This window comes from Diabrotica virgifera, chromosome 3 (assembly GCF_917563875.1).
Source record: "Diabrotica virgifera virgifera chromosome 3, PGI_DIABVI_V3a".
Classification (NCBI taxonomy): Eukaryota; Metazoa; Arthropoda; class Insecta; order Coleoptera; family Chrysomelidae; genus Diabrotica; species Diabrotica virgifera.
In genome coordinates, this window is record NC_065445.1 from 139,111,267 (window position 1) to 139,123,733 (window position 12,467).

Sequence of the window (12,467 nt, forward strand, 5' to 3'; positions counted from 1 at the left end):
TGGGGTGAAGCTCCGTAGATCCGTTATAGTAATGTATAGCGATAAAACCTAATAACAAAAATTGTAGCGAACTTTGAGCTTCACATTACCAAATTAGTTAGAATGTTACATGGTGTTCGATAACATAGTGGCAGACCAAAATTATGTTTTTTTAAATAGAACACCCTGTATTTTATTTTATATTCGAAATCTTCGTAACTTTTCGATTACAAAAATATAAAAATTTGGTATGTTATACGGGGTATTTACAAAGTTATAACCAATCTTATATGAAAATCGTAACAAGTTTAACTACCTGCATAAATAAAAGCAAGCACAAGGTCAATGGTTTATTGACGTCATATTTTTTATTTATTGTCAAAATTTTCGACAATGGTTGTTTTGCTAATTTTCTTTATATTGAATACAGGGTGAGTCAAAACGCAAGTACATTATTTTATCAGTAATTTTAAATAGAACACCCTGTATTTTATATCATTATCGAAAAGTACCATTACCATACTATAATTTTTGGATAACATTCCCTATGTGTACATTTATTAGTTTTCGAGATAATATCATTTTTCAGAGCAAAATTATTAATAATTAGGGGTCTAAATCTTTCCAAATTTTAAGTAAGCCATGACTGAATAATTGCCTAAAACTTACAATTTACGATTACCGATTATCAATCTGTAATCAAAGTTGGCTACAATTTTTGTTATTAACTTTTATTACTATCTATTACTTATAACGGATCTACAAAGCTTTTACCCCACTGACCAATCGCACTGTATGGATAAATCGATTTTTTTTAATTTCAAACTATTTTAAAAATATGAGTAATGATATTTTAAAGTACGTTAATAATTCGATATCTACAAGTTGATGGTGCCTCAGTGGCATTAGACTGCAGATCGAGAGGTCCCCAGTTGGAACCCGGCTGTTGCGTATCTTTTTTTAATTGTTTTAATAAATAATTAAAAGTTTATATACTTAAAATTGTATATACCATTTTAAACAACCGTGGTATTATAAAAAATACTATTTTATACTAGTGTAATTTTTGGAATCATAATTATAAATAACAGTTAATACATCTACTAAAAAATCATATTTTATAAGTTAATTATTCTTTCCAAACATATTGTGTCCTATATATACAATAACAAAACCGTGATATTATAAAAAGTAATTTTTTATTAGAGTGTAATTTTTGGAATTTTAAGCATGTTATCGTTAAATCGTTTATCGTTAAATTGTTTTATATTCTTACCTATAAATAATAAAAAGGTTTTAAGTATTATAAAAAAAGTTCTTTTTTATAAAAGTGTAATTATTTGTTATCAAATAAGTACTATCTAACAAAATAAATTCATAGAATCCGTGCTAAAATCACCGTAAACAATTGACACTACCTCCCAGAATATAAGTACAGAGAATATCAAACGCACACATGAGCTGGGAGTTGAGGTTACATATTATAAAAAAAATGGTTATAAGAACTATAAATATGTATGGAATACAATATGTCGAAAACTACTCACCCCAAGAGATGATCTTCTGTTGGAATTAAAATAAGGTATTCTCAACTTAGGTACATCTTCTCTAAATAGTAAAAATAACTCTACCTACCAGTTCCATTGTGGCCGAATGAAGGGAGGTGTCACTGTTATGTCATCGAAATGACAGCGAAGTATAGAACAAAAATATCGTGATAGAATAAATAGAGGTTTTATTTATAAATGAAAAGAGAGTGTCCTAAGATAGGAAATAACGGGCACCAACTAAGTTTTTAACGAGAAACCAATAAACAATAAAAAAAGTTAAGAAGTTAATGAATTATTAAAGAAAATAAAGTAAAATAATTATTTGAAAATAAAATAGCAAATATGTGATGTTTATAACGTTACAACATAGGTACCAGTATCACTTTTTCCACTGATAAAATATTAGAAAATATTTTTTGAGTAATATTTACTATGATTTCTTTTCTTTTCTCATTTTCAGATGCCTTCAGAACCACCGCCGGAGACTGAAGACGTAGAACCTGTACCAAGAAACATGCAAAATAAAGAAGCAATCAGAATTGTTGACTTAAGTAAACGTTTTTGGGTAATTCTATAAGGCACTAAAATAAATTATCTGATATATCATAATATGAACCATTTATGTTAAATCCGTCTTTAATGTACGAAGTATACCAAACTACTATTACAAACATTGATACACCTTTTGACTCGAGGGCACCATAAAAATACATAAAAAACAAACAAAAAAGAAAATAGAAAGAACAACTGTTAATAAAAAATAGATGCCACTCTTCTAGATATATAAATAAAAAAAGACTACTATTCGCTCCGTGGGTGACCATGGTGAGGATACACGAAACGATGAAAGCGTCCGTAGCAGCGAAATATAACAATTTCGGCGACTCATTCTAATATCAGTGTCATTGTTTGTAAAACAAATTTTCTCAAAAATGGTGAAGAAATGTTGCGTAAGTATTTCACTGTGCTAATAATAGCCAAAAAGTAAGCGTAATTTCTATAGATCTCCAATAACGACAAATAAATTAGAGAAAAGATTTAAACTAGGAGCAATAAACTCAAAAGGCAGATTCACTCCAAATAATGTCACTACAAATATCACCAGATTCATCTTCTTTTTTGGTTGACCATGGGTAATCCAGTAATCAGCATCGGACAACTTATAAGCCAATAACAATTTGCTAAGGAGTTCTAAAAACAACAGATTTTAATATAAATGCAGATTAAAAATCTAAAAATTAAAGAAATAACTCAGAAATCACAAAAAATCGTCGATAGAATTAATTAACCTAAGAAAAAAGATCAATAGTGTCAAAATTTCTTAAATGTCAAAAGTGTCAAAAATTCATAATTTAGTGGAGTAAAATCGCCTGCGCGCAGCTGCGGTTGAACCAATTGTTAGGGTAGAAACCTAATGTTAGAGCATTAAGTTCGTAAAGAGAATATATTAATTAACCTTTTATTATGATTAAACTCAAGAAACTGTACAAAGAAAAATATATTTAGTGAATGTAAGATGTAAAACGGAATATTAATCTATTAATTATACAACCTTAAATTTATATAAATCTATTGAATATAGGTTTAGAATAGGATAGAATAGAATAGAATATAATAGAATATCTCAAAAATGAACATCCATTTTCAATTTCGTTACAACACGAAACTACAGCCGCGTCATTATTCTAGTTCAATCAGAGAGTGCAGCAAGCACCTCTACCGGTTTCGAAACTTATTAGTCTCTAATAAGGAGGTACATATTTATGCTGCTCTTTCTGACCCAACTAGGACAAACCCCGGCGTGCAGTCACGGATCGCAACGAACGAAATGGCAGGGATGCCCTAGCGGCAACTGCTAGCAAAACACCAATTACCAAAACCAAAACCAAATACCGCGTTGAGCAGATGGGACGTGAATTATAAATTGTAAAATTCCCTCATCTTCCTTAGTCTCAGCATCCGTTATGGTTTGCAAATTGTAGAAGCCTCGGAGGTGTTACCAGAGAAGGTTCCCATTGTTTTCAGTCTGGTAGGATGTAGGTAGAGTAACATTTTTAGATGTTGTTTTATGTGCTATTAGATTGAAAACTAAGTTTTTTTTAGAATATTTCAGGTTTAGGTCCCAAAGGCAGATTCATGCTCTTTTACACCATGTGTCCCGGTACCGATATTATATTAAGTTTGGTCAGCGCAACATCAGCCAGTGCTCTCTTGTGTCCAAAAAAAAGGTAGTCCAGTCGGGTTAGACGAATAACACTAACCTTGCATGTCCCAAAGCTGCCCCAAATTTTATTTTTCTAATCTTTAGGTGAGGTCAATAGTAGTGTAAATTTAAAATCGCGGCTGAATTCCGCCGTTATGTTAGCCGTCATTATGATTTTAAACAAGAACCGTTTTTGTTCAATATCTCCGCCATTTTCAACTTTTTGGCAAAAGGTATGACAACTAAAATTTTTAAAAATATGATTTTCTATAATTTCTTTTATTCCAACTTTTTTCGTGCGGTCGATATTTTTCGAGTTCTGGGGGAAAATAGTGACAGTTAGAGCATAATAATTATTGAATTATCTCGTTTACTATTAGTTTTACGTCAAAAATATACCTATACAAAAATAGAGAGAATTAAATTTTACACAATTTTAATCTCTTTTATTTTTTTTTTGTTAAAATCAGTATTAAATTTAAAAGGTAGTACGTTAGCGGTAAACGCGCGAGCTTAAGTCCTGATTGATTTTATAGCAATTGTTTTTGTTCAATGTCGACGCCATTTTCAACTTTTCGACAAAATGGCCACAAGTAAAATTGTTCGAAATATAATTTCCCTTTAACATTATTATTGAATTGTCTCGTTTATTATTAATTTTACGACATAATTGTACACAACCAAAAATAAACAGAATTTTATTTTATACAATTTTTGAAATACTTAATTTTATTAACTAACGGGATTATTGGTTGAATTGGTCTGTCGATGTTTGACATTCATGTCATCTAATATATTTTTATGTTTCAACAATTTGTTTCAAATTTTGGACCATGTTGGGGGGTCTTTACCCATCCCCCCTCGTAGATCCGCCACTGGTTCTCTCGAAAAATTGTAGTAAATCGCAATTGCAACAATTTTAGTCCATACACTGTTTGACAAAAAGTAGAAAATGCGGAGATATTGATCAAAAACGTTTCTTGTTTAAAATCAAAATGGCTGCTAACGCAACGGCGGAATTCAGTCGCGATTTTAAATTTACACGACTATTGACCCCCTTAAAGACCTAATGATTATAAAAACAAAATTTGCGGCAGCTCGGCACGCAAGGTCAAATGCTGTCCCGACTGGGCTAAGCTTATAGCTGACTTTGTGTGCTTTCAGAGCCTTTAGCACAGTTTGACTTAATGTATTAAGTAAACTGAACACTGATTCATTGATTACATTAGCAAAAACCTATAATTATTTTAACCCATTTATGCCTAACGGGCCGTTAACGACCCAACTAACAAAAATATGTTCCAAGCAAATATGTCGAATTTACCAGTCGCTGTTGGTTTACAAATTCATTCTTGACTATGCAAGTAAGCAATTTATTTAGTGCAAAACCGTTTATTTCGCTTGTAGTGTTCGTAGAGTATACATCAAAATAGAACTTGAATAAGGTTCGCTGCATGGCTTCATTCAAGCGTGTGTAAGTACATTTAAATAAATCATTTTATTATTTAAATTCATTTTATATAGGTAAACATAAGTTGTATTAACACATTATAATATTACTAGTATGAAAATAATTTAATATATATCATAAATAAATTATTATATTTTGATGGGTCGCTAACGACCCGTTGATCACATGACATATCATAATGAGAAAATGTTTTTTCAGTAAGAAACCATTATCTACTGCAAAAAGTCTGGAAGAAATAGATTGAAAATAGTGAGACTAGATCGGATGATAAATCTCTGATGTTTGGGATAAATGGCCAAGTCAGAATTTCACAACAATCATGTTTTGATGTCTTCTGGATCAAAAAAATCGACTATTTTTATTGGTACATACGGTTTAAGTCTGCGATTGTTGTATAGACATGTTACCTAATGAGCATGGAACGGAGCCAATGCAAAAAGCAAGCGGATATTCACCAAAAGAAAAACTAAAAATTCAAATAGATCAACCATTTGTAATTTCGCAATACAACAATTGATGGGCGGAGTCGACTTGATGGACAACAACATTTCGAACTACAGTATAAAAATGCGTGAAAAAAAATGGTATTTTCCAATATGGATATGGGTGCTGGATGTTTGTGTAACTAATGCTTGGACACTAGCACGACAGTTTGGATATAAAAATGACAACTTAGAATTTAGAAGATAGTTCGTACATTATTATCTAACTATTGAAAGTCGTTCTATCCGTTCTACTGGACCTCAAAATATAGCAATAATTCCTGGTCCATCCCCATCAACACAGCATCTAATTATTAATGGTGCTCAAAGAATGAGATTTCGTGTATGTTCAAATAAAACTACAAAAGCATGCGATAATGTGAAATTCCACTCCACGATAAATTCTTCAAAGATTATCACACAAACTATTTTAAGCCTTAAGTAATATAATTAATATATGCCTGCTTCATTGTTTTAAAAATAAAGTAAAATAATATGTTATTGCATAAAAGTAATTATTTTTATTTTGTACCCACATGTGCCCAACGAGTCGCTAATGACCCAGCATGTTTTTCAAAAATCAGTTTTCGAAAAAATTTTTTTAGTAATTTTTCAATGCATTTTAGGGTATTTTATTACATTCTTGAGAAAATCATTGATATATTTGACAAAAATAGTTGTGGGCACAAATGGGTTAAGCACAACGTAAGTATATTTTAGTAAATTCTTTCGTATTTCCATGTTTGCAGAAATTCCGAAAACCAAACGTAGTAGCCCTAGATGGCATCAATTTGTCGATATATGAAGGCCAAATTACAGCAATTTTGGGCCACAACGGAGCTGGAAAAACTACATTGTTTAATATATTGACAGGATTGTCTTCACCTAGTAGTGGGAGAGCTTTTATTTATGGACGTGATGTAAGGTAAGGAATTAGATATCTATTAGCTTAAACCTGTTAAATATTTTGATATAATCAGTTAAGGCCATCTGTACATAATTCGCAAATATTTTACGGCTATCCCTACTTTTTCTGTCTTTACATGGCAAATTACGTGTAGTAAAATTCACACTGGATATGTAAACATTACTATAATGTCATTCTACTTGAAAATGTCATATTATTAATTCAGTTAATAAATGTGATAATTTTTTCAATAACTATGTATTGAGTGATGTAATAATTTATATGTACAACAAAAACTAATACTCAATCGGGAAAAGAGGAAAAGTGTTAAAGTGATTTTTTAATAATATATTGTTACTATGGAACGCTTACAATTTTGAACATCTTTAACAACAAAATACTTGGATCACAGAATATAATATTATCCTGACGTATTCTCTGCTTGGATCTTCACAAATAATACACAATAAATAACTTTTTATTAAGTTCACGTCTTAAATCAATTATTTACCAAATACACCATACATATCAATATTATTTAATCAACAACTCAAAATATTCCCGATGCCATGTCAAATATTTAAAATTGTCACTGATTGTCACTGTCTGACTGACAATAGGCTGTCAATATTCTATTCGACTGAGTGCGTTGTAAGACAAAGATAGATTTAGAAAATATTACCAAGGACATTGTGTTAATTTTTTCCGAATTCTGAAAAAACCAATAAATATTTTTGAAAAATTTAAACGCAGAATGAAAGACTAAATTATTATCGAGTGCCGAAAGTCCCTTAGAATAAATAAAAAGTTTATTTTGAATGAGATATTTAAAATTAAAAATCACACTAAATTTTCTCTTGGTTTTTCACCCCTGTAACTTATTAAAATAAACATTATAGAAGTTCTCAGGGACTTTCTGCCCTCGCTAATAACGTAATCTTTCATTATGCTTTTAAATTTTTCAAAAATACTTATTAGTTTTCTCATGATTCGAAAAAAATAAATCCCCATTTGAATAGTATTGCAGCCGAAAATACGTACCCATCCCCTTAACACGATTTATCTATAAGTACCAAATACGAGTTACCTGGTACTGAATGAAATACAAGTAGGTACCAGCTACGATGTAAACCATATCGCGTAACTTGTATTTTGAATTACTTTTTCTACTGGAATAACTTAAGCCGACACACAGTAGTTCCAAATGCTGAAAACGTGATCATGAGGTAAAATAAACAGTCCCTATTTAGGGATTTTCATGTTTACAGTTGTTTTCTAATACTATCATAGAGTTGTAATACGCAGGTATAAGGATCAGACCGGATCTATTCTTATTCATAACACCGGGACAAGTGAGCCATGTACGACCTTATTCTGGTCGGCAGTGAAAGTCAAAAGGAACGCGTATATTTAAAACGCTGTAAAACGTTTTGTAGTTTATTAATTTTATTGCTGTAAAGCAGATTCTTATTTTTCAACTATGTATTAATAAAGACAAAAATTGGTTAAAGATTTGATAACAATAAATGCATTCAATTTGTTAATGAATAAACAGTAAAAATATAATTGAGATAATCAAAATTTCGAAAAAAATACATTCACAAAGTACATAATTCTCCACAATTCTGCGATTAATGTTTATTAATCTTAAAACGTACAGTCAGAAGATACATAATCACGTTGGTTTAGCTGCCTTTGCATTGCTGGCATTAGTTTGAATACAAATGTGTGAAATGACATATATTACATGATTCTCGCGATTGTTGCGTATGTATGGTCGGTTGTACAAACCTAATAGACTCTGAATATTGTACTTTATAACGATAATGCATTGGTAATTAACAATTTCAAAAGTGAATTTGAAAAAAAAAGGGGGTTCCGTCACTGGCTATATATTAGAAGATACGTATAATTAGATCGATCGTCTAAAAATCAAGTTTTTGGTGGTAAAAAGTGAATTTTAAAACTTATAAACAACAATTAATAAAACTTAATTAACAGTTAAATGGTTTAAAATATTTACATAGTGAAAATTCATAATATTTTATTGTGGAAGTGTAAATTTAGTTTATTAACCTACAAACAAGTAAGACGCGTGGTGACAGAATTTAATAAGGTACTCAAAAATAACAATAACATAAACATAGGCGTAACAATTCAAGGTAAGAATATTCCATATTTTTATTATTAAAAATAGATTTTGGATCCTCTGGACGGTTGGATGGTTAAAGTATTGGATTATAATAGTATAAATATTCTTTAAACCATAATAAATAAAGTAAGCCTAAAATCAACTTAAAAATCAATTTAAAAATAAAATATTTGATTTAAAATCTAAACAAACTACATTTAACCACTCCAGGAAAGGCGGTTCCTCCGCAGGGTCGACTTGGGATAAACCTTTATCGGTGAGTGGTCGTGTAGGGAAAGGTAAAAACAAATACATCGTCATGGAAAAAATAATGGAAGAAATAATAGAAAAACTTAATAAAATGGAAGAGAGAGAGAGATTAGGGTAGAAAATAAAATAGATGCTATATCAATCGAACTCAATAAGCTAAAATTAGAAAATGAACTGATCAAAAAGGAAAACCTGGAAATCAAAGAGGAGATGAAATTGCAAGAAAGAAGAATCGAGGCTCTAGAAAAAGAAGTAAGAAAGAAAAACATTGTGATACATGGTGTAGACGAAACAACAAATGAAAATAGAGCAATCCTAAAAAATAAATTCAAAGAAATAACTAATAAAATGAACATTTCAATAGACGAAAACGAGGAGATACAAGATATCTATAGAGTAGGAAACCAAAATAATAAAAGCAGGCCTATAAAAATAGAACTTAAACATGTGTCGAAAAAAATAGAGATACTAAGCCAAACACGCAGACTCAAGGGCAGCAAAATATTCATTACGGAAGACTACTCAAAAGAATACCAACAGAAAAGGAAATTTCTAATCCACCAACTGAAATTGGCTAGAGATAAAGGTTACAGAGCGTTCCTAAACTATAACGGGCTCAAAATAGATGGAGAAATATATACCCCGGAGCAGTTGGGCTACAAAAATGATAACAATGGAGAAATTCAACCTGAAAATGGAGCAGAGGAACAAAAAACAAAGGGGAGAAAAGCGAGTGAAAGATCCCCAGGAAACGAAATACAGCAAATACCAAAATCAATAAGAACAGCAGAAGGGGGAGCATATAACTCAAAAAACTGAAAACACAGGCACCAAAAACTGCAAAGATACTAGTAAAAAAGACAACGCAAATGGAAAAGGACAACGAAAATAATGGAAAGGAAACAACAATAATAGGTACTTGGAATATCACAAGTCTTTATGGTAAAGAATTCGAATTGACAGAGGAAATGAAAACATACGGCATTGACATCCTAGGCCTGAGTGAAACGAAGAAGAAGGGAAGAGGAAATATGAGATGTGGCGATGGTTACAAGCTCTTCTACTCAGGTGTACAAGAAATGGAAAGAGCAAAAGAGGGAGTCGGTTTTATAATCACGGATGATCTGAGTGGGAGAGTTGTAAAATACCAAGCAATAAACTCTAGAATAATTACCGTAAGTATAAAACTAGACGAGTTAGTTAGCATAATACAAATATATGCACCAGTCGAGGGCACAGAAGAACAGAAAATGTCTCAATTCTATAGCGAACTCCAAACAGCTTTAGACGAAGTGAGAGAAGATACTGAGAACATAATTATTATGGGAGACTGGAATGCTAGAGTTGGAAATGACATCAACAAGGGACTTGGAAGCCTTGGGCGGTATGGAGAAAAAGCTGAGAACAGAAATGGGAAGAAGATGATACAATTTTGTGTAAATAACGACTTAAAAATTGGAAATACATTCTGGTATCAAAATATGGAGGACAGATACACTTTTGAAGCACAGGAAAGAAATGCCAAAAGTCTAATAGATTACATCGTGATTCCTGCAGAAATGAATATTATCAAAAATATAAAAACAGAAAAATTTGCAGAACTTAATACTCAACACAAGCTACTCGTAGCCGAAATGACTACAAAGAAAAAGCAATATATAGTCGATAAGTCATACACTAAGATAAATATTAAGAAGCTGAAAACAGAGAAAGAGAAAAGTGACTATAAACAAGAAATATATGAGGAATTGCAAAGAATGGAGCTGGAAAGAGAGCAATTGGATATGGAAGAAAGATGGAAAATACTAAAAGACACACTATATAAAACAGCAGAGAAAATTTGTGGAAAAAAGTCAATAAATAAATATCATAAGAGAACAGAATGGTGGAGTCAAGAACTAAAGAAAATAATAAAGGAAAAGAAGCAAGCCTGGAAAAAATATCAACAATGTAGAAATGAAAATAACAAAGTAGAATACATGGAGAAACGTAATAGAGCAAAGATAGCAGTAAGGAAAGCGAAAAATATGAGCTGGGAAGAATTCGGAAAAGAATTGGAAGCAAATTACAAAACAGATAACAGAAAATTCTGGAACCGTATAAAGGGTCTAAGAGGGAAAAAAGGTAGGGAACAGTATGGAATCAAAGATAAAAATAACCAATTGAAAATAGAGACTACAGAAATAGTAGAAGTATGGAAACAATACTACGAAGATAAATTCAAACACGAAGAAGTAGAAATATATGAAGCAGGAAGAAATAGACCAGAACTGGAGGAGGAAGAGGAACCAGAGAGTATAAGGAAGGAAGAACTGGAAGAAGCTATAAACAATATTAAACTTGGAAAAGCGGCAGGAGAGGACCAACTAGATCCAGAAATGATAAAATGGATGGGTGAAAAAGGAGAGGACTGGCTATTACAGATATGCAAGGAAGCATGGAGTACAGAGAAAATCCCAGATGACTGGAAGAAGAACATAGTTCTACCAATATACAAAAAAGGACAACATAATGAATGCGAGAATTATAGAGCAATATGCTTGTCATCGGTCGCCTTCAAGGTATACACGAGAATTATAGAGAAGCGTCTAAGATCAGTGATAGAGAAAGAATTGGAAGACGAACAGGCTGCATTCAGATCAAACCGTCAAACAAACGATAACGTCTACATCATAAGAAATATAATAGAGAGACAATGCCGTAAAGGGAATGAACTATTTCTCATGTTCGTCGATCTGAAGGCGGCATTTGATACGATAAACAGAGAAATATTGTGGAAAATATTGGAGAGCTATAATATACCAAAAAAGATGATAAAAGTCATAAAATCTATATATATGGAAGTAGAAGGCCAAGTACAAATAAATGGAGAAAGATCAGGCACTTTTAAATGGGATAAGGGAATTAAACAAGGAGATGGACTAAGCCCCCTCTTGTTTATAATAGTCATGGATACTTTAATCAAAAATACCAAAGATCAAACAAGAAACCTTCAATACATAGTAGGATATAAAAACTTAAATGCAATAAAGATCAACTCCCTTCTATACGCTGATGATATAGTTCTAATCACAGACACAGTAGAGAAAATGCAGAAACTAATAGATATTTGGCAAAAAGAGATACATAAATTAAAAATGGAAATGAACCTCAACAAAACAAAACTTATGATAATAAATGAAGATGAGAAAAGAGAAAGGAATACTAATATAATAGTAAGGGAAAAAGTAATAGAACATGTATCTACTTTTGAATATCTGGGAAATATAATAACAGATGATGGGAAAACGGACTTGGCAATAAGTAATAAACTGAAGAAGGCAACTAGCGTGTATTACTCTTTAAATAATACAATTTTTGGAAAGTCAGAAATAAGCAACAAAACTAAACTCAGAGTATATAACAGCATAGTAAATCCGATAATGACATATGGGGCGGAAACATGGATTGTCCAAAAGAAACATGAATCAATGA

At 31.4% G+C, this 12,467-nt stretch overlaps 1 protein-coding gene across 1 annotated transcript in view; it reads left to right on the forward strand.

Moving 5' to 3' along the window:
- The window catches only part of LOC114338609 (phospholipid-transporting ATPase ABCA3-like), a 351,819-nt gene that overhangs the window by 159,039 nt on the left and 180,313 nt on the right, over positions 1-12,467 (forward strand). Inside the window, exons 11-12 of the mRNA XM_050645554.1 lie at positions 1,990-2,094; positions 6,435-6,610. Coding sequence (XP_050501511.1) covers positions 1,990-2,094; positions 6,435-6,610 — 281 coding nt within the window. The remainder of the gene's footprint in view (positions 1-1,989; positions 2,095-6,434; positions 6,611-12,467) is intronic.